Raw genomic sequence first — 26976 nt, 5'->3', positions numbered from 1 at the left:
TTGCAAATATCAAAAAATTTCTATATGTGACACGGCACCAGAGTTAAGTTAGGGTTTTTCAAAATGCTGACACGCCGAGCTCAAAAGGTTCGCCATCACTGGACTAGACAGTCACCTGACCACTTCAGGACCACCATGCCACTCGGAAGTGGATAATAAAGGGACTTAGGGGCTTCGATGGGGTGACTTGATCCTGATGGTCAGGGGAACCAGGGTTGCTGCTACACAATGTGCAGGGGAGGAAGTTAACGGTCCTGGGGGATCTCCGACTACAGTCTCACTCAGAGGTAAAAGTCAATGACTCACAGAGGCAGGATTACTAAGGCCTCACGTTCCTCAGGAATGAAGATTCAGGCTACACCCTGGATAAGGAAGCTCTAACTCAGTGGTTCTCAACCTTCTGGCCCTTTAAATACAGTTCCTCATGTTGTGACCCAACCATAAAATTATTTTCGTTGCTACTTCATAACTGTAATGTTGCTACTGGTTATGAATCGTAATGTAAATATCTGATATGCAGGATGGTCTTAGGCGACCCCTGTGAAAGGATCGTTCGACCACCAAAGGGGTCGCGACCCACAGGTTGAGAACTGCTGCTTACTGAACCAACGCTCTGATGGAGCATGCATTAGATGGTGGAAGAAGGAAGCAAAGGAAAAAATGCTGGATGTGCTATGGAACTGTAGGTGCCCAGAGCAGTGGTCGGCAAACTGTGGCTCGCGAGCCACATGCGGCTCTTTGGCCCCTTGAATGTGGCCACGAAGTTTCAATTGCACTGTACATGCGCGCCCGCACGTGGTATTTTGTGGAAGAGCCACACTCACGGGGCCGCAGTTTGCCAACCACTGGCCCAGAGCACCTTCTGAATTACCCTGGTCCCACAGGTGTCATGTTTTTCAATGTCTTTTGAGCTAGTTTACAACTTTGATTTCCACATGTGCCCAAGAAATCAGTTGAATATTTTAAAATAATTCATTTCATCACTCCTGATTGGTTATGTGTCTGTTCTTTGGAATCTCCTTTGATGTGTTTTTAGCAACTTACTGGTTCCCTCATTAATTAATGAGTTATGTAAAATTTTTACATGTGTTAATTTTATATTTGTACAAGAGTCGTGATTTTACCCTTTAAAGATTATCTTTTAACAAAAGACATAAACACAAGTTATGAACTTATGACCACTTGCATGACTAAGGACTGTAGCTTCTACCAATGTTTTCTTCATTTTTTTTGTTATGTATAGATTTAAATATTTTAACTAATTTTGTTTTTATTTATTCTCCTTCTCTCCCTAATAGAGTATATGGGTGGTTCACTCGATCATTTAATTTTTTAGAGTGCTGAATATTAAGATTAGATCCTGTCAGAGCCAGAGGAAGCGAGGTACTGGACCTGCAGCTGGACTCAGCTGAAGAAATTTGGATTTAACAAGTAAATGAGTTGCACAGAATTCTTGTTGGAAGGTTTTTTAAAAGCCAAAACCTGGGTAAAGGAGTGGATGTCAATGTTGGGCAACCAAACAAGTAACTGTAATGGAAATATATACATATATATATATATATATGTGTGTATATATATATATATATATACACACTGTATATATACAGCCATATTATGTACTGTATTTTAATTTCATTAAACATCATAAATTTTATTGAATATAATTATATGTAATATGTAACAAATCTATGTTTATTACCAGTATCCAAAGCCTTCTAATTTTGAGATTGTCTTTTTGGGCAGCAAGTCCTATTATCTAGGCTTCAAATGCCCCTAGCCAGGATTTCGAATCTTCACAGACTGTCCCAAAGGCACAGGCAGCCAGAAGCCAGTGTCCATGGTGATGATACTGGCAGCAGCTTCCTAACCAGACCTTTCCTGTGGCATAAGCTTACCTGTCACCAGGTTTCTGGGATCCTCCCCAATTTGAGTATCTTCCCCCCAGCCTTCTAGTTTGTCTTAGGAATTCCCATAAGTTCCTTTCTGTTTAAGTGCAGTGTGTTTGGAAAGACATAAGAAGCTATGAATGTTGACAGCAGTGTTTCTCAAATGGAGGATCCAGTAAAAAGTCTGATTTTCATTCCGGAAGTCTGGGCAGGATGCGAGAGTCTTCGTTTCTAACAAGCTCGCAGGTGATGTTACTCATTCTGGTCCACAGGCCACACTGAGTATGGGACGGAGAGCACTCAATGCTTGTAGAGAAGAGGCTGGGAAGTAGGGAGGAGCAAGACAGAGGGTGTTCAAGCCTGTATAATGGGTCCGCACTCAATGTTGCAGGCGAGAAGCAGTCATTCAAGGATCCCAGGGGATTGAAATGAGTATTCCCACCGTTCAAAGGCTTCTAGAAGTTATATAGAGTCTATATTATAGACAACAGAGTGTGAGATGAGGGACAGGAGGCAGGAGAACCAATTAGGAAGTGTGGCAGGCAAAACACTAGCCCCTGCCCGCCCCAAATGATGTCCTCATCCTCGTCTCCAGAACCCATGAATATATCTACGGCAACTGGGCCTTTGCAGAGTCGTTAAGCTAAGAACTTTCAGATGGGAGACCATCCTGGACTATCAGGCGGCCTGCTGTGTCCCATGAGTGCTTTAAGGCGGAGACCCTGACCCGGCGGTGGCCACAGGGAGATGGGCCTATGGGAGGATGTTCAGGGATGAAACACTGTGGACTTGAAAGAGGGAGAAAGAGGCTCCAGCCCAGGAATGCAGGTGACCCGCCTCCAGGAACTGAAAAAGGCAAGGAAGTGATTCTCCCCTAGAGCCTTGCCTGTGTTAAGCCCCTAAATTCATGGTCATGTGTTACAGGAGCAATAAAAACTAGCAGAGGAGGCTACTGCAACATTCCAGGGAGGAAATGATGACAACCTTGTTTAAGAGAGTGGCTGCAGAAACGGAGAGACCTGGTCTGACAGATTATTAGGGGACTAGGGACGCAGTTGCCAATCAGGTGTGTGCATGGCTGGGTGGTGAGGGAGAGGCAGGGGTACAAGGAAATTCCCAGGTTTCTCTCCTGGACAAATGGATCCATGGTCAAAAGGAGAAGAGAAGCGAGTGCACATGTGTGAGCGTGCCAGTCACCCTAACACTATTCAGCTTCTTTCTTCCAATTCCATTTTTACCAAGAAACCGTCTCATCTTTATTCTCAAGCTTTCCTTTCGGGAAAAACACGTGTTCACCAGCCAACACACACAGCTGCTCTGCTTGTCAGTTATATGTTTCACTCTAAATTTATGAATTGCCCTTCTAGTGACAAACCAGGCTCCTGTGAGATTGGTCAGAGCAAAACAATTTACCAGGCTTTGATCTCTCCCAGAAGAGCGGACAGAGCTGAGTTTCTGCCCCTGCAAAGCAGAAGATCGGGCCTTGAACCACGGTGACCCCAGCTTTGCCTCCTCACCTGGCACAGCTGCCCGGCGCCCTGGGCTGGAAGGGAGACCTGGAAGAGGCTGCCTCATGCTTCACCCCTGTGCCAGGTCAACGGAGACTCATGAGCTTCTGTGCTTATAACTTAACAGCTATTTACAGCTCACGCTCAGAGGTTCCCAGTCTCTGGGGAGAACCCACCCCTGTCTGAACCCCCTGTTTAGTAGCAAAGGCAAGCCTGGGCGAGCAGTTCTAGAAAACCGAGAGGGGAGGGTGGTCAATTCTGGTTGCAGTTGACGGGGAGGTGGCTGGTTTCATCATAAAGATGTCCTGGGGTTTCCGAGAAAGGGAACGATGATGTTTCCAACCCTCTTTACCTGACAAAGTTGCCAAGTGACACCTCTGGGTCACAGAGGGAGAGCGAAGACCCTCTGTCCCTCACGACACTGGGGGTCAGGGCTGTTGCTCTTCACCCCGCAGCTCAGGTGAAGAAAAGGGGGCTCTTGGAAGCCAGCTTCTCGCCACCCATTGCATCAAGCAAGTCAGAGCCAGCACTTGACTTCAGGCTCTTGCTGACAAAATCCACATCCTCTGTACTTGGACCTGGGTCTCTCCTTCCCTCAACCCGCCCTGCAGGTCTCTGTCAGTCAGGGGTGTTCTGATGGTTCTGCCTAGAGGTGCCCAGCACATCGAGGGCCGTGACCACGGCTCCCAAATCCACTCAACAGCAATGCATCCTCCAAACCAAGGAGCCCCTTCCACGTGCTCTGCCCTCTGCTAGGCGCTGTGGGGTAATAGCTGTAGAATAATGAACAACTCCCGCCCTCTAAAAGCTTATAAAGCAATAGGGTTTACCTCCTGGGGCATCTGAATCGCAGAACTGGGGTGGGATAGAGCCTGAGTCGCAGACCCAGGAGCTGAACCGGGTCTGCTGGTCCCAGGACCCCTGCTCCTGCCCTGGGTCCCAATAACAGTGCTTTCTGGTCTACACAGTGTTTTCCAGACAAAGAAACAGGCTCAGCGAGGTGAAGTCACTCAGCCCAGGCCACACAGTGGCATGTGGTAGACTGGGGACCTCGGTTCCTCTCGCTGTACCTCCCTGCGTCCCCTCCTTCTGCACTCTAGTTCTAAAGAGGAAGTGTCGTCCGGGAGGGGATTCCTGGGCCACACCACTTAGGTCTCATGAGGAGAGCGATTAAGGGACTCCTCAGCCTGCTGCCAGTGCCCACAGTAGAGAGCGCCCACCTCCTCCCGCCCGTTCACACCCAGCTCACTCCCCAAAGTGCTACTCACATATTCTTTAATGTCCTTTGATTTCACGGCCTTGTAGGAATAATATGCAGGGTAAAGGGTGCCAAATATAAGCCTGGAGGGGAGAGAGAGAGAGAGAGAAAGAGAAATGTGATTTTCATTCATGATGGGAAATGTCTGTCTTCAATGGCAGGAACCGTTCTCTCAGCTACGGAAAGTGCTGCCGTGGGCTTGACTTATGGTTTCCGAATGCCCTGAGTCTGCTCCTGGCTGGGAGGTGCTTCGGAACCTCCTGTTACAACCTACAAGGGTGATTTGGGGTCATGGAAGCCAAAAATGGGGTGGGGTGGGAAGCCAACCTGCACATAAGACACTCAAATTAAAGGTCAGACCTTCCTCTCCTGCTGCTAATCCCCAGATGCTCTATGAGCCTGCGGCCGGCGGCAGGCACGGTGGGCTTCCTTCACCACGGAAACCGGCTCACTGAAAGTTCCTTCTAATTTCACGCCTCTCCTGCTTGATTTCAGCATCCTGCGGCCGGAATCCGCTTTCCAATTGCAAATCCACGCAGGCCAAGCCGCATGCATCCCCACCCGCATTAACCTGCGCCTCGCTGCTCTTAAGACGAAGAAGCAAAAATAACGCCAGCGTGACTGTTGGGCAGCAGCTCTCACTGCCTGAGGGCAGGGCTGCACCGGGTCATTAAAGAATCTCTCAGTCCTGCCTCTAAGGCAGCCGTGGGCAAGCCGGATCCGGCCTGTTTGAAATGAATAAAACTAAAAAAAAAAAAAAAAAGACCGTACCCTTTTATGTAATGATGTTTACTTTGAATTTATATTAGTTCACACAAACACTCCATCCATGCTTTTGTTCCGGCCCTCCGGTCCAGTTTAAGAACCCATTGTGGCCCTCGAGTCAAAAAGTTTGCCCACCCCTGCTCTAAGGACTGCCTGGTAGAGCCCCACCGGACCTCATTCTCTCCACCTCGCACCTCCCAGTCTCCCCCCACAAGCCGTTGCCTGAGCTGCGGTCTCCTTCTGGAATCTTCCCCCACTTCTGTGTCTGGTTCACATGCCTGTTCACCAGATCCCAGCTCCACCATGACTTGGTCACAGAAGCCTTCCCTCACCTCCAGCTGGGTCAGTCCCCCCCCTCTCTCCCCACCCACCCCCCGCCCTCACAGCCAATGTGCATATTATCAGGGTGCTCTTTCACTAGTGTTTGGGGGATACTTTGATTGACAGGATCTCCCCATTGGACTGTAAATGTCTTCAGGGCACAGAATGGACCTGTTTTATTTCAACAATGTATTTCTAGCACCTGCCACACAGTAGGCTCACAATGGATGTTTTTAAATGTATGACTTGACAGGACGTTGGAGCTGGAAGAGTTTATTCCTTTCGCCTGACAGATCAGGTCACCCAGGTGTCCATTCACATGCAAACTGAGTGGGCACCAGAGGTGCATGGCTCCCCACCCCCCAGGAGCCAACATCTCCTGTGAACACCCACCCACAGAGCTTCCGGGGTCCCTGCAAGGAGGCTCCACATTTGGGAACCCCAAAGCCCTGGCTCCCTCCTCAGTATTTAGAGGTCGTACAGAAAACTCGGAGTCCAGACGCCATCTACCACGCAGTGGGCAGCGTTCCCACAGCGCTGCGGCCAGGCAACACCCTGACATTCTGCCTCCGGCTGCCGGGGAAAACCAGTTAACTGAGCAGAGTCCGTTCCTGAGATGCTGGCAGGGACAGGGTTTTGGCACCCTTGCCTCACACAGGCATCGCCTCAGTCCTCAGGCCGCCTCGGCCAGCGGAACCTCTTTCTCGGACGGGACTCCGGCGCACAGAGCGGTCAGCCGCTTGCGTGTCAAGGTCCGATGGCCGTCGCGGAGTAAAGCCTCTGAAGACTGGCTGATGCCGGCTGGGGCCCTGGCCAGGGCGTCTCCTCCCAGCCTGGCCTTTCACTAACACTGTCCTCCGGCGTCATCCTCTGTGAGGGCGGGGTTACGTGTGGGGAACATGATAAGCCCGCAGAGGGGACCCACAGAGGGGACGAGCGTCTGAGGGGAGGAGAAAACGTAGGCCTCAGGTGGGAGGGAAGAAATTTAAGGAAGAGAGAAAGGCACCAGGCGTGCTGAGGGGGCACAGCCTGGGGAAGCCCACCGGGTCCAGGAATGAGCCGCCTGGTGAGGGAGGTCTCCCAACGTCCGCCCTGCCCTCCTCCCGAGCATTCTCAGGTACCCGAGTCTGCTTCCCTCCCGGAGGCCTTCCTGACCTCCTCAACCCTGAAGATTCGGTTCCCTCTTCTTAGCCCTTACGCATACACTTGCGGTGCTTTATTCACGGTCTGTCTGCCACGTTACATGCCCCACAAAGCCAAGGCTGGTCTCTGTCTCATTCATAACCGCGCCGTGGGCCTGGCAAGTGCTCGGCAAGTACCCGGCGTTCTCTGTCTGGTGAAGTAAAGGGCAGAGCCATCCAGGGCACATTCATGACGCTGGGACTGAGCTCTCGACAGCAAGGGGACGCCAGATGGCAATGGCTGATTCAGCAGAGCCTCAGGCAACGTGCCCCTGGCTCCCCTGGCACAGATGCCCCGGTTTAGCCAGGTCTGCCAGGAGGGTTTCCAGCCCCTGCCCGGAGGCAGCGTGCGGCTGGCGGAAGAGAGACAAGTGCAAACTCAACAGCCGCTATTTGCTCCTCTGTGAGCTCCCACGAGCAGCGACACCTCTGGTCACGGAACTGGGACCCCTCAGGGGTGCGCGGACGGGAGGCCTGATGTGAAGGGGTGGCCAGTGTCCCCCTACCTGACAGCATGGGGACAGCAAGATAAATTTGCTTTTTCAGACCCTAAAATCTCCATAGCCCTGGCAGGGAGAGGAGCACACTGAGCATCTCACTGCCCAGGGAAGGGAGGATGGGATTAGAATGCTGAGTACATCTAAATCTATTTTGGAGACAAGAAGTAACAGATGAAGCAGGTCCAAGCCAAAAGGGGTTGGGATCTATGTCCACGCATACCAAGTGCCCCTGCAAGTCCCCTGCCCGCCCCTCCCCAGCCCTCCCTCGGCCTCCGGATCTCACCGGCAGCAGCTGTCCCCACAATGAGCCATGCTCATCACTCACAACTGTGACTTCCCGCCTGCTCTCCGTCCTGCCTAAATCTTAATGCAGGATCTTCCCACAGCCTCACAACTGTTTTTCCTGATAAAGTCCCACTAATCCTTTAAGATCCATCTCAACAAAGCCACTTCTGTGAGTCTTTGATCGCTTGTCCCTCCGAATTTTCTTGATATTATTTGAGTCCATTACAGCCCTTATGCTGTCGTATTATTAAGACATTTAAAATTATGATATCAATATCGCTGAGCACTACTAATGCCAGGCACTGCTCTATAGGTTGTATACATGCCCCACTTAACCCTCAACACCCATATGGGATAAGAATTCTACTCCATTTTATTTGTTTTGTTTTGTTGTTGTTGTTTAATCTTTATTGTTGAAAGTATTACACATGTCCGCTTTTTTCCCCCACTGATCCCCTACACCTCACCCCACCCCACCCGGGCCTTCAGCACCCTATTGTCTGTGTCCATGGGCCATGCATATATGCATACAAAGGCTTTGGTTGATCACCTCCCACCCACCCACCTCTCCGCCTTCCCTCCGAGATCCCACACTCTGTTCCCTGCTTCCATGGCTCTGGATCCGCCCAGTTTACCAAGTCTACTCCGTTTCATAGACAGGACACTAAGGACCCAGGAGACCCCAGCCAGGAGCAGCGCTGGGATGTGGGTCTGGGCAGCCTGACAACAGGGCCTGTCTGTGTCCTCCTGGGCTGACTGTGCTGGCTGACTCAGTGTCCCCAGCCAAACCACGCAGTCCTAGGTGGTTAGGGGGGTCTCTAGTGCCTGGCACAGCCCCTGCTGAAGTGGCCACTTGAAAAATGTCTGTTGAGTGAATAAAGAACAAAGAATTGAAATGTCTCTCGGGGAACTTAACCCACTGCATAGATTTACAAAACTCTCTCTACAAGGTCAAGAGGAAAGCGGTGAAATACTTAGGAAGATCTACAGCTACTTGTAAGTGCTCACGTCAGCCCCAGAAGAGGGGAGGAAGAGGCGTGTGCCTCTAGAGAGGAGGCGAGGCCGGGCTCTGTGCCCACACACTCCTCCGTTACCTGTGACCGGGCCTCAAACCATCCTCCCTTCTCCACAGTCACTTGCTGTGACCTTGAAGCCTGCCACCCCTAACTTACTGGCTCCATTTATCTGCCTGTCATGTGTCTCCTATGTTTGCCCCCTCCTTCCTTCTCTTCCTCCAAGTCAGGGGCCTTCAGAATGTTTGCTTCAGAATGAAAACAATATGCGTTCTTTCCATCTGTGCGTGCCATAGGGCCACGATCACAGGGGGGCCTATGGAAAGAACTGTCCTAGTGGGGGTGTCCAGGAAACCAACACCAAAAGTGAAAGCTTCACAGTTTGACCAAAAGAAGAGTTAGCATCACATCATAACTAGTGCCAGTGATTGCTCTGCGGGGTGCTGGGCACGGCTGTAGGTGCTCTACCTGCCTTTTGCATGTACAAAACCTCTAAGATGTGGGCATGGTTATCATCTCCATTTCACAGATGCAAATAAAATCAGACGACGTAAATAACTGGGCTCATGTCACACAGCAAGTCCCAGGCAAGGCTGGGCAAGAATGTGGGATTTCACAGAGTGGGCGCTAAATCAGGGACGTTCCCACTTGTTTGATCGAACAAAATCAGTAACATATTTTAACCACCCATTATTTGCATTACCACGAATCCTTGGCTTTGCTGAGGAAATTTTTTTAAATCATCATGAGAAGCAACTTATTTAAAATAAAATTGTCTAACAGTGGTCGGCAAACTGCGGCTCGGCAAACCGCGGCTCGCGAGCCACATGCGGCTCTTCCACAAAATACCACGTGGGGGCGCGCACGTACAGTGTGATTGAAACTTCGTGGCCCATGTGCAGAAGTCGGTATTTTGTGGAAGAGCCACACTCAAGGGGCCAAAGAGCCGCATGTGGCTCGCGAGCCACGGTTTGCCGACCACGGGTCTAACACATAAGCCCTCTTACCAAGGCTCATGCAAACTGTAACACAGCTTGGATTCTGCTGAAAACAAACGAAAGAGTGAGGGACTCGGTCAGTACCTGTGTGTTGTGGTCTCCCCCTTGTCCCCCAGAATCCCCCACATGCCTGTCTAACACTCCTCTGATCTTCCACACTCAGAACACGCTGTGGCTTTCCCTGTCCGCAGAGCTGCTCAGCTCCTGTGAATGGGGGACGTGGCCTGGCTGTACAGCCATGTGAACTCTAAGCTGCACACAGAAGGAGGGACCACCTCGGAGGCCTGGGAGCTGGGGGGCCTTGGTGCTGGTCTGTGCTGCACCATTCAACACACAAGAGTCCTTGGTAAGTGTCCAGGAGCCTCACCTGTTTCATTTCCTCCGCCCATTGGGGTGTCCCCACAGGTGCTGGTGGGGAGGTCAAGTGCGATGACATGCAATAAAAAATGCGGAAGACGAAAATGCTGCACAGATCTGTGAAATTATTTCCCCCACGGTGGAGGCTCTAAGCCGAGGGCCCGGACTGTGGCGTCCCACCACCAGGAGGGGCGACGCCTCCGTGGGAGTCATTTACCCAGTCCCGGGGGAAGGCTGGGTCCAGCACTTGTGTCCATAAGACCCAGGAACGCCCGGTGGCTGGGAGACCCAGGACGGCCACTGTCTGCAAGGCAGTCCCCTGGGGGTGGGGTCGGGGAAAGAACACAGTGTCTTTCAGAGGTGTGGGGAGTGGTTCCACTGTCCCAGCGGAATCATAAAAGTATCCTACCCTCTGATTCGCTCCTGGGTTCTGGGTGTGTGACATCAGGGAAATGCCTTTGTCCAGAAGGTTCTGGAGAGTCTCAGAGGACACATGAAGTCAAGTCTGGATCCCTCCCAAAATAGAGAGAGAAGATGACTGACAAGTTTATGCTACTCCCTTGGCCTATGCGCATTCGACCCAGAAAGCTTTACTATAAATGGCACAGTTTGTAATGGGATCTTACCTCCCACCTCAACCCTGACTGTCTGTGGAGAAATGCATGGGCTGAGGCATCTCTGGAGATGCCCCTGGGGGTACAACTAAAGGACTGGAAGTCTCCCACATTCTAGTGTGGCTAGTTCTACAGTGCCTTTGCCATGGCAGCGGGTAAAGAAGAAGAGCTGGCTGGCTGGTTTGTTGATTAGATGGCTGGTTGGTTTGGGAAGTGATTGAATTCAAGGAGCAGGGGGTCTAGAGCACAGGGCCCTGGGAAAAGGGGCCTGGTCTGGGAGAAGAATCAGCCAGGGTCCAGAATGTCACCTCTGGGACCCTGTGCAGCGAAGGGGGATGTGGCACAGGGGAAGGAGTCCCAACTGAAGGTCAGCAAGCCTGGTTCTAGGCTCAGCTCTGATCTGAACTGGTGGGGTGATCTTGGACACCCCCCCCCCCCAACCACCTCTCTTAGCTAGGCAGCCTCTCTCTCTCTCTTATTTAAATCCTTACCCTGGGACATGCTTAGAGAGAGAAGAGAAGAGAAGAGAAGAGAAGAGAAGAGAAGAGAAGAGAAGAGAAGAGATCAGCTGCTCTCTGCACATGCCCCGGCCGGGGTTCAAACCCACAACCCAGGTATGTGCCCTGACTGGGAACTGAACTGACCACCTTTCGGTGCACAGAATGACACTCAATCAACCGAGCCACTCTGGTGGCTGGGCTTGGCAGTCTCATTTTCATTCAGGAAATACTGACCTACTGACCTGGTAAATATCGTACCAACCTGGTATAGTCGCTGGTGAGGCAGCAGTGAGCAGGCGGGTGGAGCACCCCCTCCCCCAGCTCAGGCATTCTTTCTTCCCATGACTTCGGTCTCACCCAGGTCCGGCCCTGCCTCTGCGCAGCTGCTTGGACTGTGTGGATACTGCTGAGCATGCACTATCCCCGCCTCTCACACACTCCACTTCCTGAGATAGCAAACACCCAAATGGTGGTGATAAGCAAAGCAAGCAGAGCTGTTACAAGGCCCTCAGGCCAGACATGGACAGTCACTGGTCGCTCTGGTGTATTCCTGGGAACTGCAGCAGCGGCAGAGGGGCCAAAGGTGGCATTGTTTTTGCTGTAACCCTTGTCACCAGCAGGTGGGAACCATGGGTCAGCCAGGCAGAGTGCTGACAGCTGTCCTCTGGGAGGGTGGAAAACAAAGAATGGATGGACTGGAAAACAGGAAAACCTGGGTGTGTTTTAATCTCTGTGGATGTACAGACAAGCAAGCAATGACATGAAGCCAGGGTGACAAGAACTGACACCATTCCTGACCGAGAAATTCCACTGCTCAAAACACTTCCATAGCTCCCTACGGCCCAAAGAAAACTTCCAAACTGCTTACCTTTGAAGCAGGGCTTCCTCCATCCAGCCTCAGCCCAGCCCACCAGCCTCACACGCCCTCCACTAACGCCTGCGCACACCTCGTGCGGTTCTGCCACTGTGCCCTGCCATCATTCAAGAGCGTGGAATGTTACTTGTTTATGTTGGTTGTAGACAATGTTTTAAAGACAGTAGTCTCCCCTCACCCGCAGGAGAGATGTTCCAAGGCCCACAGTGGATGCCTGAAGCCGTGGGCAGCACCAAACTGCACAGATGCTATGTTTTTGTCGTACACATACATACCTTTTTGCTTAAAGGAAGCACCTTATGGCTTCTCGTTGGCATATCTGCATCAGCAGTATCACTGCGCTTGCACTTTGGGGCCGTTATTAAGTAGAATAAGGGTTACACAAACACTGTGATACTGCAACATTAATCCTATGTACAGCATGGACACCCTGGGCAAAGAAATGTTCACGTTCCCGTGGGAGTGAACGGGACAGTGTGAGGTTTCATCCCGCTACTCGAACAGCGCACAAGTTAAAGCAAGCATGTCAAACTAAAGGCTGACACGTGCCAAATAAACAAGGTGCAAGTGTATGTGGGCTGCAAAAAACAAAAGCTTCAATTTCCATAGAAACGTAGGTTTATTTCAGTAGAGACATGCTGAATTCAAAGGGCTGAAATAAATGAGTAATCATTAACATAAAATAATAGAACATTTTAATAAAAATTAATATTTTTTCTTGAACATTAACTTATCATACACTGATTAACTGAACAAATTAATAAGCATAATGCAAATAAACCTATTTTTCTTGTTCTTTGAAAGCAAAATATTTCCTGTTGCGCACACCACACAAGTCAGTCCAAGACTAATGACATGGCCATCGGCTGCTAGAATATTCGCTGCTAGTATTAGTAGAGAGAAATGGTGCGCCTGCGCGTAAAGCGCATAAGGAAAATGAATGCAACATGATTATAATAATCAGTCATTAGCGAGCGTTGTAGTTCGTTATTAATAATTATGTATAACAGGATATTGTAAAAATTAAGTTACAAAATTTTTATTAAAATGTTTCTTACATATGTTTTATTGGCTGGGCCGCAAAAATATTCGTTGTGGGCCACATGCGGCCCGCAGGCCACGAGTTTGACATGTTTGAGTTAAAACTTACAAATCATTTATTTCTGGAATTTTCCATTTAAAATATTTGGACTGTTTGGCAATGTAGCAGGATACAAAATTAACGCCAAGAAATCTGAGGCATTTCTATACACCAATAGTGAACTTTCAGAAAGAGAGATTATAAAAACAATCCCGTTTACCATTGCACCAAAAAAATTAAGCTACCTAGGAATAAACTTAACTAAAGAGGTAAAAGACCTCTACTCAGAAAACTACAGGACGTTGAAAAAAGACATAGAGGAAGACATAAACAGATGGAAGAACATACCGTGTTCATGGATTGGTAGAATCAACATCATTAAAATGTCCATACTACCCAAAGCAATCTATAAATTCAACGCACTTCCCATTAAAATACCAACAGCATACTTCAGAGATCTAGAACGAACTTTCCAAAAATTCATCTGGAATAAAAAAAGACCCCGAATAGCAGCAACAATCCTGAAAAAGAACAAAGTAGGTGGGATCTCAATACCAGATATCAAGTTGTATTACAAAGCCACTGTTCTCAAAACTGCCTGGTACTGGCACAAGAATAGGCATACAGATCAATGGAATAGAATAGAGAGCCCAGAAATCGGCCCGAACCAATATGCTCAATTAATATTTGACAAAGGAGGCAAGAACATACAATGGAGCCAAGATAGTCTCTTCAATAAATGGTGTTGGGAAAATTGGACAGATATATGCAAGAAAATGAAACTAGACCACCAACTTACACCATATACAAAAATAAACTCAAAATGGATAAAGGACTTAAATGTACGACAGGATACCATAAAAATTCTAGAAGAATCCAAAGGCAAGAAAATTTCAGACATATGCCGAAGCAATTTCTTCACTGATACAGCTCCTAGGGCACTTGAAACTAAAGAAAAAATGAACAAATGGGACTACATCAAAATAAAAAGCTTCTGCACAGCAAAAGAAACCATCAACAAAACAACGAGAAAACCCACTGTGTGGGAAAACATATTTGCCAATGACATATCTGATAAGGGCCTAATCTCCAAAATTTATAGGGAACTCATACAACTTAACAAAAGGAAGATAAACAATCCAATCAAAAAATGGGCAAAGGACCTAAATAGACACCTTTCAAAAGAGGACATTCAGAAAGCCAAGAGACATATGAAAACATGCTCAAAGTCACTAATCATCCGAGAGATGCAAATCAAAACAGCAATGAGGTACCATCTCACACCTGTCAGACTGGCTATCATCAACAAATCAACAAACGACAAGTGCTGGAGAGGTTGTGGAGAAAAAGGAACACTTGTGCACTGCTGGTGGGAATGCAGACTGGTGCAGCCACTATGGAAGACAGTATGGAGTTTCCTTAAAAAACTGAAAATGGAACTCCCATTTGACCCTGTGATCCCACTTCTAGGAATATATCCCAAGAAACCAGAAACACCAATCAGAAAGGATATATGCACCCCTATGTTCATAGCAGCACAATTCACCATAGCTAAGATCTGGAAACAGCCTAAGTGCCCATCAGTAGATGAATGGATTAGAAAACTGTGGTACATCTACACGATGGAATACTATGCTGCTGTAAAAAGGAAGGAACTCTTACCATTTGCAACGTCATGGATGGAACTGGAGAGCATTATGCTAAGTGAAATAAGCCAGTCAATAAAGGAAAAATACCACATGATCTCACTCATTCATGGACAATAGAGACCATTATAAACTTTTGACCAATAATAGATACAGAGGCAGAGCTGCCTCAAACAGATTGTCAAACTGCAGCGGGAAGGCCGGGGTGGGTTGGGGGGCAGGAGGTAGGGGGGTAAGAGATCAACTAAAGGACTTGTATGCATGCATATAAGCATAACCAATGGACATAAGACACTGGGTGATAGGGGAGGCTAGGGGACTGTCTAGGGCGGGGGGATAAAATGGATACATATGTAATACCCTTTGTAATACTTTAAGCAATAAAAAAAAAAAACAAATCTGATAGTCTCAGCATTACAAAAGGTGATTGATTACATCTATTCTGATTACTAATATATTTAGATTTATTTCTACATCTTATTCCAATTTTTTAAAATTTACTATCCTTTTCTTAGTATCTCCTATTTTTTCTTTTCCTGCCTCCTGCTGATTTGATATAAATTTTCTTCCTGGTTTAGAAATTAAATGCTGTATTTAAAAAAAAAATATTTGGACTGTAGTTGGATGGGGATAACTGAAACTGCAGAAAGTAAAATCATGGATAAGAGAGGACTACTGCACAGAAAATAATGAAACAAAAATCAAAATCACCCACAATCCAAGCTCTCAGCAATAATAGTAGTTAAAATACTGCTATGCTGGACATGTCCCTCCCATACTGGGACACCAATAAGTACTTGTATATGTCCCCCCAACCTTCCCCATGCATGCATAGTCTAGGGCAGTGGTCTGCAAACTCATTAGTCAACAGAGCCAAATATCAACAGTACAACGATTGAAATTTCTTTTGAGAGCCAATTTTTTTAAACTTAAACTATATGGGTAGGTACATTGTTATTAACTTAATTCGGGTACTCCTAAGCTGGCCTTTGCTAAAAATGTCCTCAATCTGATTGAGGTACATTCGTTGAGGTCGACCCCTTCCAACGCTCCCATCCTCAACTCGTGCATGAATCGCACGCGCCTCCCCCCCACCTCGTCCCGTGGCCCGCCTGTGCCACGTCTCCCATCTCCTGCCCGACCGACACGCCCCACTTCTTCTAACGCCACTTCTTCAAAATAGACTCACCCAGGCCGAAAAACGACTTCTGCGCATGGGCCACGAAGTTTTAATCGCACTGTACGTGCACGCCCACACGTGGTATTTTGTGGAAGAGCCACTCTCAAGGGGCCAAAGAGCCGAATGTGGCTCGCGAGCCGTGGTTTGCCGACCACGGGTCTAGGGGAAGTATCTGCAGCAGAGGCAGCAGCCCAGCTCAGACTGTCATGGCCACAAGGGGCCCTGAAGGCCATCTGATCCTCCCTCAGCATCCACCATTCCCGCATCCTGTCAGGACGCTACTGCTGACGTTGTCTGAACCCTTGCACGCACAGGCATTCGCTGTCACTCAAAGCAGTCTGGTCCCAGAGGTTGGCATTGGGGCTGAGAAACTTGAGGTAGTAGTTTCTGCTGGGTAGGTGACCTAAAGAGATACAGACTCAGGAGTGAGGGCTGCTACTCTGGGTGCCTACGTTTGGCCCTATATGCAAGGAAAGTAGGAGTCTGGAGAGAGACAAAATCAGAGAAACACATACAACAGAAGGAGAGAGAGAGAGAGAGAGAGAGAGAGAGAGAGAGAGAGAGAGAGAGAGAGAGAGAGAGAGAGAATATAAAGCAGGTGTGGCTAGAGAAGCTGAGACGTGAGACAAGGGTTTGGGGGGTGGGAGGGGCAGGCGTGGGGGGGGGGCGGGGAGGGACTGAAGAAGGAGTGAGAACAGCAGGCTTCCCAACAGCTTCCTACCCTGGGTTCGAGCACCCATGGAATCCAGCTGCAAATCCCTGCCTCTTTTTTTTTTTTTTAAATATATTTTATTGATTTTTTACAGAGAGGAAGGGAGAGAGATAGAGAGTTAGAAACATCGATGAGAGAGAAACATCGATCAGCTGCCTCCTGCACATCTCCCACTGGGGATGTGCCCGCAACCCAGGTACATGCCCTTGACCGGAATCGAACCTGGGACCTTTCAGTCCGCAAGCCGACGCTCTATCCACTGAGCCAAACCGGTTTCGGCACCCTGCCTCTTTATGATGGAGAATTCCGCTTTGGCTCATGCAAAGTCCAGTTGGTTTTATCTATCCTGATTCATGCAACAACAGCAACAAAAAGGGGAAGAGGCCTTGACTAAGAAATAGCCTTCAGACCTCTGACCACTGATGCCCGAAAGCTCAGGTCCCCTTAGCCGTCTCCTCTCCAACCTGAACTGTGCCCTGGGGCTGGCGGAGGCCTCGCTGTCAGCAGCTTATGCATCTATGTGCACAAAGCCCTTCGCACCACAGTCCCACCAGCAACCCAACTTATGACGGCACCAAAAGCTTGGGATCTAATTCCTGAGCTGAGACACCCAGAAGCCCAGTGGAGCAGCACCCAGGAGTGAAGAAGGTGGCCACGTTGGTGTAAGAACGCACATCACCCCAACCCCCCAACCAAGCAGAAGCGCCCACAGAGCTGGGAGAAGCTGTAAGCTGCCCAACGCGCTATCTGTGTCCCCTCTGAAGCCGGCTCACAGTGCTCCTCAGAGCAGACTGCCGCCCAGCAGGCTTTCCCAGCGGCCACAGCCCCGCCTTCCCCTCGAGCAGACTGCAGCAGCTCGAAGCCCCTCGCCCAGCTCCTGCCAGAGCCAGAGGCAACAGCGCCCTGAACACGGCGAGGGCAGGGCTGGGGGGGGGGGGGGCAGACAGACACGGATTCGAATCTCATTTCTGCCTCTGACCGGCTTTATGACTTCAGTTAAGTTACTTACTTTCTCTAAGTTTCCGTTTCCTCATCTATAAAAATAAGAAACAACCGCAGTTCCTATGGTCAGGATTAAATAAAAAACAAGGGGATTTTAAAGAGCCCAGAGTGTTAAAATGTTTTAATACTCGCCAGGTATTCGTTTCCCGTCTCCCATCTTGTTCATATTAAATATCCTAATTTATTTTTTCCATTTACTAAGTCACCATCTAAAGTCAATTTTAAAACATAATTCATGAGCTCATCCTCACTATACTCAATCCGGCTGGAACATAAGCACTTGATTCGCGATCATCTTATTTTTTTTGTTTTTTTGTTTATAAACACTTTATTGATGTCATTACAGTGGGCAAATTCCCAGTTACATGCAGATACGAGCGAGGTATTCCTGGGTTAATGCAGGAGCATTTTAAAAAATATTTTTTTTTTATTGATTTCAGAGAGGAAGGGGGAGGGAGAGAGAGATAGAAACATCAATGATGAGAGAGAACCACTGGTTGGCTGCCTCCTGCATGCCCCGCACGGCGGACTGAGCCCACAACCTGGGCATGTGCCCCGACCAGGAATTGAACCGTGACCTCTGGTTCATAGGTCGGTGCTCAACCACTGAGCCACACCGGCTGGGCAGGATCATCTTATTTTATTTCCAAGTGTCCTCTAAACAGCACCAATTCCAGAAGTATAACTAAGCAATACCAACAGAGTATACATACCCACCAGGCTGCAAGTTCAGTTCCCGGCAGGTCCAATTCCCTATCAAGCAACTGACTAACCTCTTGGAACCCACATTTGCTCCTGCGCTTAACTGGCCAGGAGACCGCATGCACGAAGCCAGAGCAGTGGCCTCCCTGGACAGTGACAGCCGCAGACGCTCCCCCACGCTCTGCTTGCCTTTAATTCCCGTTAGGCTTTACAGCGCCAGATGCTCTTCCCGAAGCTTGAACTCCTCATTACTGGGCGTGAGGCTAATGGAGAGCAGCGCCTTCCCTCCCTGCTGCAGAGAGCTGCGCAGTCCCTCAGGGGGGCTCCCTGAGTCCCCGAGTCCTGCCTGGAAAAGCGAGGCTGTGCCCGTAGCGCTGGCCCTTGTCACTCAAGGCCAAGCTAACAGCCTCAGCAGCAACAGGCATTTCCCGCCTCCCTCCTCCCCACCCCCACCCCGCCCCGGCTCCTAACAGGGAAAGCTGCCGCTCCCTACAAATGGAAGGCGCAGCCAATGAGGAGATCAGCGGGGCCTTGCTCTTTGTCTCCATCTCCTTTTAGAATTTATAAACCCAACTCTCAAAAAGCTGCTGAGGGGAGCAGAGATTGGTACAATCTTCCTGGGAGGCAAGTTGCCGTTATTTCTCAAATGCTCACAGCATCGATACCTCTGGCCTAGTGACTGCCCTCCTGTACTCAGGCAGACCATCACACCAAACGACTCTCCGTACTCTTGGGAATCCATCCAGAAGAAATCACCAGAGGCAAAGATGAAGACACAAAGGCATTTCATGGCTTTCTATTATGTAAAAAAAATTTGAAATAAATATCCAACAAAAACTTGACTATATAATTCAAAAAGATCACTAAGATCCTGTTTAGAAATATTTTGGACGCAAGGAAATACTGGTATATTAATGTTAATGGGAAAGCAAAAGGCACAGCAACTTCAACCATATCAAAGCTTTGTATTGAGGAAGTCTTAGATCCCTCCAGAATGCATCTCCGGGTGATGGAATGATGAGTGGTTTTATTTTCTTCTTGATCCTTTCCTTTTCTCCCCATCCTATTGCCCAGAGCAGCATCAATCCTTATCCATCACTGTCATGACATAAAGGTGAGTGGGACAATCCCAAACCCCATCAAGTTCAAGTCCAGCTGGACGACACTTAGGCAGACAGACCATCACCCCCAAACGCCGCCCTGTGAGCCAGGGGCTTCTCAATCAGCAGCGTCTCCACGTCTCCACGCAGGGGATGAGCAGTGGGTTAGCAGACGGGGGAGGAAGGGAGGCCGGGGAGCATTCCAGGAAGGGAGAAGAGCATGCGCAGACCTGCTATCACTCCCCTGAGCACATCTGCCGCGCCCACCCAAGGGCTGAGGGCCGGAGGGACAACTGAAGAGGAAAGTGGCAGGCCGGTGACTGAAATACAAAGAATGAGGAACTCTACCTCCCAGCACAACGCTTGCACATAGCAGGTGTGCGCTAAATATGAGTGAGTGAGTGAATGACTGGATGAATGAATGCTCAGGGTGAAAGGAGGTTAGAGAAGCAATTTACAACCAAGACTGTGAAGGGAACTAGTGAGTTGAAGGTCCCCCTCCAAGGAAGGTGTGTAAAGATCCACTCACACAAATGCCCTGGGGTGTCTCATAATTAATATTCCAACATAGCCGAAACCGGTTTGGCTCAGTGGATAGAGCGTCGGCCTGCGGACTGAAAGGTCCCAGGTTCGATTCCGGTCAAGGGCATGTACCTGGGTTGCAGGCACATCCCCAGTAGGAGATGTGCAGGAGGCAGCTGATCGATGTTTCTCTCTCATCGATGTTTCTAACTCTCTATCTCTCTCTCTTCCTCTCTGTAAAAAATCAATAAAATATATTTAAAAAAAAAATATTCCAACATAACCAAGGAAAAGGAACAATTCCTGTAAAATCATTAGCAACCGCGCCCTATGTTTCATGGCCAAGAAAGATGAACGTGCGTAAAGTCACCACAGCCTACCACCTGCATGAAAGGCAAGTCTCCTCCGGCTAAGAAAACGGAACCTAGACGCCACTGTGATATCCTTCTCTCCCCTCCAAGCCAAGGACCGTCCTTCAGGCCTGGATGCCCAGACCCTGTTGTTTCATTTGTAAACACAGACTCCCAGGGTAGGAGGAACGACTTTAAAGGCTATCTACCCACCCCCAAAAGAAAAAGAGAATTGCATCCATCCTTTCTGTGCCAACAGGCTCCCCCCCAACAACAATAGTTTCTAACGATTAGCGATTAGCGCGCACGAATGCACCACGGGCCCTCCCGGCCTCCCTCTCTCCGGAAGCGGCCGTGCTGGTGCTGGAGTCCTCTGTTAAGAAGCTCATTATGAGAGAAAACAAGAACCATTCCCCCCACAGATTGCACTACTAAAGACGAGAACAGCGCACTCTGAAACAGGGTCTGGCACCGCCGTGCTGCCATTCCCCTCTCTCGTGAGGACCACCGCCCCCACCCCCAGGGGGTGTACAAGAACCCTGCCTCCTGCCAGAGCTGATCTGCCCAACGCTGGGCCCAAGCTGGGCCTCTCGGACTTCTGCCTCTCCTGGGAATGCAGAATCAGGGCACAGACGCCGGCAGGTTACTTAAAATGAAGACTGTAAATCAGCCGCCACCGGAGGGTCCCATCTGGCCAACGGCTCACTGCAGCAGAAATGATGTCTGCAGAGACGGAAACAATGGAAGGGAAGTAGAGACAACACTGGAAGCTAAGAGAGACAGACAGACATGTATGAAGGCAGAGTCTTTTTGTTTGTTTGTTTTTTAATCCATCATTGTTGCCTAAACCAGGCGCATAGTTAGGGGTTGAACAGATACTGGTTCAAAGCATCAAGAAAGAGAGATTCAGAGAAGGGGGCAGAGAGACGGAGAGGGGGAGAGATGCCCAGAGAGAAGCTGTCTTGGTTCGTTTCTCCAGGAGGTCAGGTGGACTCTCTACCCTTGCATCCCAGAAGCTGCCCCTGCGTCCTTCCCATACGGTAAATGCCTCTTGCTTAAGCTGATCTAGAGCAGACTTCTGTTACCTGCAACCAAAGAAGCCTCACTCAGACACCCCAAGACTTCTGGGGCCTGTGCCCACTTCCTCCCTCAAAGCACAACTTACTCTCTGTGCACCTGTCAGGAGAGCCTCAGGGTCCACATCAGCCCCTGCTCCCCTCCCTCAACTCCTGCCCCCCATCTCCCATAGCCTGTTGGATATTTCCTCTTGTATCATATACCCTCACTCAGTGTCCCTATTTCAGTGGCTCTTAAACTTGGGGGTGCATCAGAATTCCCTGCTGGGCTTGGCAAGGCACAGACTGCCAGGCTACCCCCAGAGTCTGATTCACTAGGTCGGAGGTAGGCTCTGGGAGCCTGCATTTCTTTTTCTATATAATTTTTATTTATTTATTTTTATCATTATTTTTTAATTTTTGTTAATCCTCCCCGGAGGATATTTTTTCCATTGATTTTAGAGAGAGTAGATGGCAGGGGAGAGGGGGAGAGGAGAGAGAGAAACATCGATGTGAGTCACATCAATTGGTTGCCTCCTGCAAGTGCCCCAACCAGCAACCCAGGTACATGCCCTTGACCAGAATTGAACCCTAGACCTTTTGGTTTGTGGGCTGACACTCTAACCACTGAGTCCACTGGCCAGGGCATGGGAGTCTGCATTTCTAACAAGTTCCCAGGGTGGTGGGCTGCTGGCCCAGGGACCACACTTCGGTACCCACATCCAGCAGGCTCCACGCTTTGGACGTTTCTCCTGTAGTGACTTTGCTGCTCAGCTTTTTCCTGTGCCTCTCACAACACTCGCCTCCTCATCTCATTCCTATAGGACTGTGAGACCCTTCTAACCAGTTTTCCTTCCCTTCGTTCTGACCACAAGTGGCCTACCGTGCACACCACGGCCAGATTCCCCTGCCGGGCAGTTCTCTGCAGGCCGCTTTCCTGTCCATAACCTCTGGCTATTACAAATAAAGCTGCCGTGGACAGCTGAGTAAAGTCTTTCTATGGACATTCATTTACCTTGGGTAATACTTAGGAGTGGAACTGCTGTGACAGATGTTAAGTATAGCTTTAATGTAAATAAAAAACTGACAGACTGTTTTCTAAGTGGCTGTACCATTTTGTATTCCCTGCCTGCTCATAACCTTTCGGTGATTCCACATAGAGCAGTGGTTCTCAACCTTCCTAAGGCCACGACCCTTTAATACAGTTCCTCATGTTGTGGTGACCCCCAACCATAAAATTATTTTTGCTGCTACTTCATAACTATAATTTTGCTACAGTTATGAATCGTAATGTAAATATCTGATATGCAGGATGTATTTTCATTGTTACAAATTGAACATAATGAAAGCATAGTGATTAATCACAAAAACAACATGTAATTATATATGTGTTTTCCGACGGTCTTAGGCGACCCCTGTGAAAAGGTCGTTCGACCCCCAAAGGGGTCGCGACCCACGGGTTGAGAACCGCTGATATAGAGTATTAACAATTTTCCAGAATCCTGGGTTTGGCTTTCCAGGGTCCTGCCATCTGGCCCACACCTGCCGATCCAGCCAAACAACATACCACAGACGTTCTAACTCGGTCATCACTAGGGTCCCTCTAAGCCAAGTCCTACCTCTGCTGTGACACTTCCCACCCGCCCTGCTCTAATGCACTATAGCCTCTCTCCCCAAAACACAGAATACAGCAAAAATAGTTGAGTAAAGACAATCCAGTTCCCTATTTCCCCACCTTTTGCTTGAAAAAAGTGTGATTTAATAAAATATTTCCAGTTTGCTTAAATGGTTATCTTTATCCACTAAAAAAAAAAAAAAAAAAAAAAAGACAACTGAAGGATTTTTAGGTAAAACTGTCTACGGTATCACTTTGGCAACATTTCCCCATACACTTGGGACAAGCAGTTAGTGTACCTTTATCAAGTGAAAGAACAAAATGCATATCCCTCCCCCTTGGTAAGTGTCATTTGATCTACGAACTGGTAGCTGGGAGTTCTCCTATCAGACCTCAAAGAACACGAATAGAAACAGGTGTTTATTCTTACACGTGTATTTGTTCAGAGCCCAGGGCTGAGAGATGTCCAGTGGCATTCTGAGAGGGCCTTTCTCAGCGCTGGCTCGCAGGTGTAAATTGACACTACTGTGTGAAAAGTGACATGGTGACATGTATCAAATGTCATCCAGTTCATGGACTCTAGCATAAGGAAAACATCTGAGACACAAAGGCAAAGACCGTACCATTACCTATAGTCAATCAGCAACAAACAAAATGTCTCATAAAAAGAGGCATGGCTCTCACATTTCATGTATTCATTTATTGTCCATTCATGCCCCAAAGGATTCACTATACACTCACGTTAATTGTGCTCAATTTACTAGAATGAATATAGCCATTAACACGGATACTGACAAAATGTTTGAAACAACACAAAACTGCTTATAAGATTAATACATGTATGTATAGTTTTAATTTTTTAAATTGATTTTGAGAGAGAGAGAGAAAGGAAGAGGGGGGAGGGAGGGGAGGGGGAAGGGAGAGGAGGGGGGAGGGAGGGAGGAACACTGATGTAAGAGTGAAAAATCGATCGACTGCCTCCTGCGTGCCCCCGACCAGGGATCAAGCCCACAACCCAGGCATGTGCCCTGACCAGGAATCGAACCGGCAACCTTTCGGTGCACAGGACAATGTCCAACCAACTGAGCCACTCCATCCAGGGCACAACTATACTAGTATATATTTTTTCAAGTTAAGTTTGCAAGTAGAAAGCTACTGGAAAGATTCTCTACAATGCTATAGGCAGTCATGGTGGGATGGGGAGGGGGAATAGTAATAACTTTTCCTTTCTATTGTGGTATATTTTCCAATTAATGATGAGCTTATTTAAAAAATATATCTTAAAGTAAATATAGAAACTAGACAGGCAGGGGTATCAGGTGTTCCCTATCATATAGCTCAGAGAAGACCACCTGTTCTTGATAGAAATGTCTATCAGATTACCACAACACAAGGAAGACACGTGAGAAGAATGGGAGCAGGGTCGGGAAGCCCTCTGTTGTCAGCCAGTGCACGCTGGCGGAGAATCGCTTATATGTAGATTCAAAGGCAAACACGCGAGTGGTGACAGCCCTGCTACTCAAGTTGACAGGATGACAGAAAAGGGGACAAACACCTGTGATGCCGGACAGGCACTTCCAGGTATGACAGAACACAAAGGCTGGCGGTAGAGGAGTAACAGCATTTCTGCTGTGGTTTCAGAACCTCCCTGGTCTGATCACCAAGTTCACGGTGAGAGCCTGGAAGGGCAGGGATGGGAGAGAGCTGGTCTGAAGACTGGATCTGCAGCCTGAGCCCCACCACTCACTAGTGCTGCCCTGGACAGGCCGGCCCCTCTGCTCTGGTTGTCCTCATCTGTGAAATGAGGAGGGTCCTGGTGGAGGTTCTTCTGGGCGTAAGCAACAGAAACTGACTGGAGCTGGTGTAAGCAATACAGGGAATTTGTGGGGAGGACACCGGGCAGTGCAAGAACCCAGGGCAGCAGGGGCTTGTAAGCGTCTGGAACCAGGGACTGTGGAGTCCTGGGCAAGCCAAGCAGCATTTCTGCCAACTCGGTGCTCTCTGAACCGCTCTCATCTTCCTTCTGTGCTGGCCCACCTTCCACCTGCTCTTCATGGCAGGACACAGCCCTCCACAACTCGCACTCTTGCTCTTTAGAGCTCCTGCCCCTTGAATAACTGCTGTCTTAGCTTAGGCTACTGCAGACTGAGTGGCTTAAGCAACAGGAATTTATCTCCCCAGTTCTGGAGGCTGGGAACCCAAGGTCAGAGCTGGCGCGGTTGGGTCCTGGCGAGGACTTACAGCCGCCTCCTCTCTACGTCCTCACGCGGCAGAAGGAGAAAGCGTTCCTGTTATAAGGGCACTAATCTCATCACGAGGGCCCTACCTTCATGACCTTATCTAAACCTACTTACCTCCCAAAGGCCCCCTCTTCCAATACCATCATGTTGGGGTTAGGGCTTCAGCTAATGAATCTGGGGGTCACAATTCAGTCCATAGCAACTGGCTACCTCAGAATCTCACTTATGGCCCAGCTGGTGTGGGTCAGGGGTTGAGCGTTGACCTATGAAGTAGGAGGTCACGGTTCAATTCCCAGTCAGGGTACATGCCCAGGTTGTGGGTTCCATCCACAGTGTGGGGGGTGTGCAGGAGGCAGCTGATCAATGATTCTCTCTCATCACTGGTTTTTCTATTTCTCTCCCTCTCCCTTTCTCTCTGAAGTCAACCTATATATATAAAAGGCTAATATGCTAAGTGTCCCTCTGTCTGTCTGACCGGTCACTATGACAAGCACTAACCACCAGGGGGCAGACGCTCAACGCAGGAGCTGCGGGGCTGCAATGACTTGGCAGCAGCAGTTCTTGGGTGACGCACCCCGAAACCAGAGAGGAGGGAGCCTGATCCTTGGGGGGCTGAGTGATTCCACTTTTGGCCGTGGATTATGTTGTTGCTGGGGTACTGTCGGCCCCAAATCTAGCTTACTGCACACCTGCGTTTGCGTTCCACACCCTGTATGACAGCAACTTTGCAGAGTGCCCTCTTGCACTCCAGGAACCATCGAGTGTCAGGTAATGATGTCACGTAGCAAAGCCCAGCTTCCTCTCCTAGCGACTAGCCTCCTTGGAGTTTCTTCAGCCCAGGAACATGACTTGCTTTATAGCCAGGTGCAAATATTTTACACTTTAACCAAATGTTTGTGAAACATTTTCCTGTACCTCATCTCATTTGATCCTCACAGAAGTCCTGGAGTAGGTAGATAGGAGACTTGGTAGAATCCTATTTTCTTTTCATTAACCGGAAAACAGAGATTTAGAAAGTTTAGAAACCTGACCTGACTGAAAAGAAGTAAGAAATGGTGAACTTTGAAAATGACTTCAGGTTTTCTCACTGCGCAGAATATAGTCAAACACTGCTGCAGTTAAATATTTTACCCTTTGTTCTCCCTGCATGATCTACAATAATAATCTGGTTCATGTTGATATTTACTGCTGTGTTGCTGACAATTACCTGAAAGAGAAGTTGGGGTGTTTCACTGGGCTGGAAAAAGTTTAGCTAAATCAGAAAGCAGGTCTAATTAAGCAAATTTATTCTATATATATATATATATATATATATATATATATATATATATATATAAAAGCTAAGTTGACTTAGGCATGCGCAATACATATAAAGTTCTCATTGGCGCCAATTGCACACATGTGTTTCCATTTTTCATTGTTGATGGTAAATTTGGTTGACACTTCTATTATAGAGAAAGCTTGAATAGCAATATTAAAATATTTCTTCTAATCAACTTCCTTTCAATGTGCACAACTTCATGCACTGGGCTACTAATATTGAACATAAAAAGGGATAACTTGTGACAACTAAAACACAAAAGGGGAGGGTGTGAAAAGACTGAACTTGAATAGGGAAGGAGATAAAATGCAATCAGAAGAAAAAGGACTACTGTATACAGGGTGGGGCAATAGTAGATCTAGGGTTGTGAGAACACAAAACACAGTTTAT

General features: G+C 48.5%; 1 protein-coding gene across 6 annotated transcripts in view; it reads right to left on the bottom strand.

The window, feature by feature from the left end:
- The window catches only part of REEP1 (receptor accessory protein 1), a 96676-nt gene that overhangs the window by 43858 nt on the left and 25842 nt on the right, over nucleotides 1–26976 (bottom strand). For all 6 annotated transcript variants that reach the window (XM_059659264.1, XM_059659265.1, XM_059659270.1 and 3 more), the window contains exon 2: nucleotides 4663–4735. In XM_059659264.1, the coding sequence (XP_059515247.1) occupies nucleotides 4663–4735 (73 nt within the window). The remainder of the gene's footprint in view (nucleotides 1–4662; nucleotides 4736–26976) is intronic.

The sequence above is a fragment of the Myotis daubentonii genome, chromosome 12 (genome assembly GCF_963259705.1).
Source record: "Myotis daubentonii chromosome 12, mMyoDau2.1, whole genome shotgun sequence".
In the NCBI taxonomy this organism is placed as follows: Eukaryota; Metazoa; Chordata; class Mammalia; order Chiroptera; family Vespertilionidae; genus Myotis; species Myotis daubentonii.
Note: the sequence above shows the minus strand (reverse complement) of the source record. Positions and strands in the feature narration are given on the sequence as shown.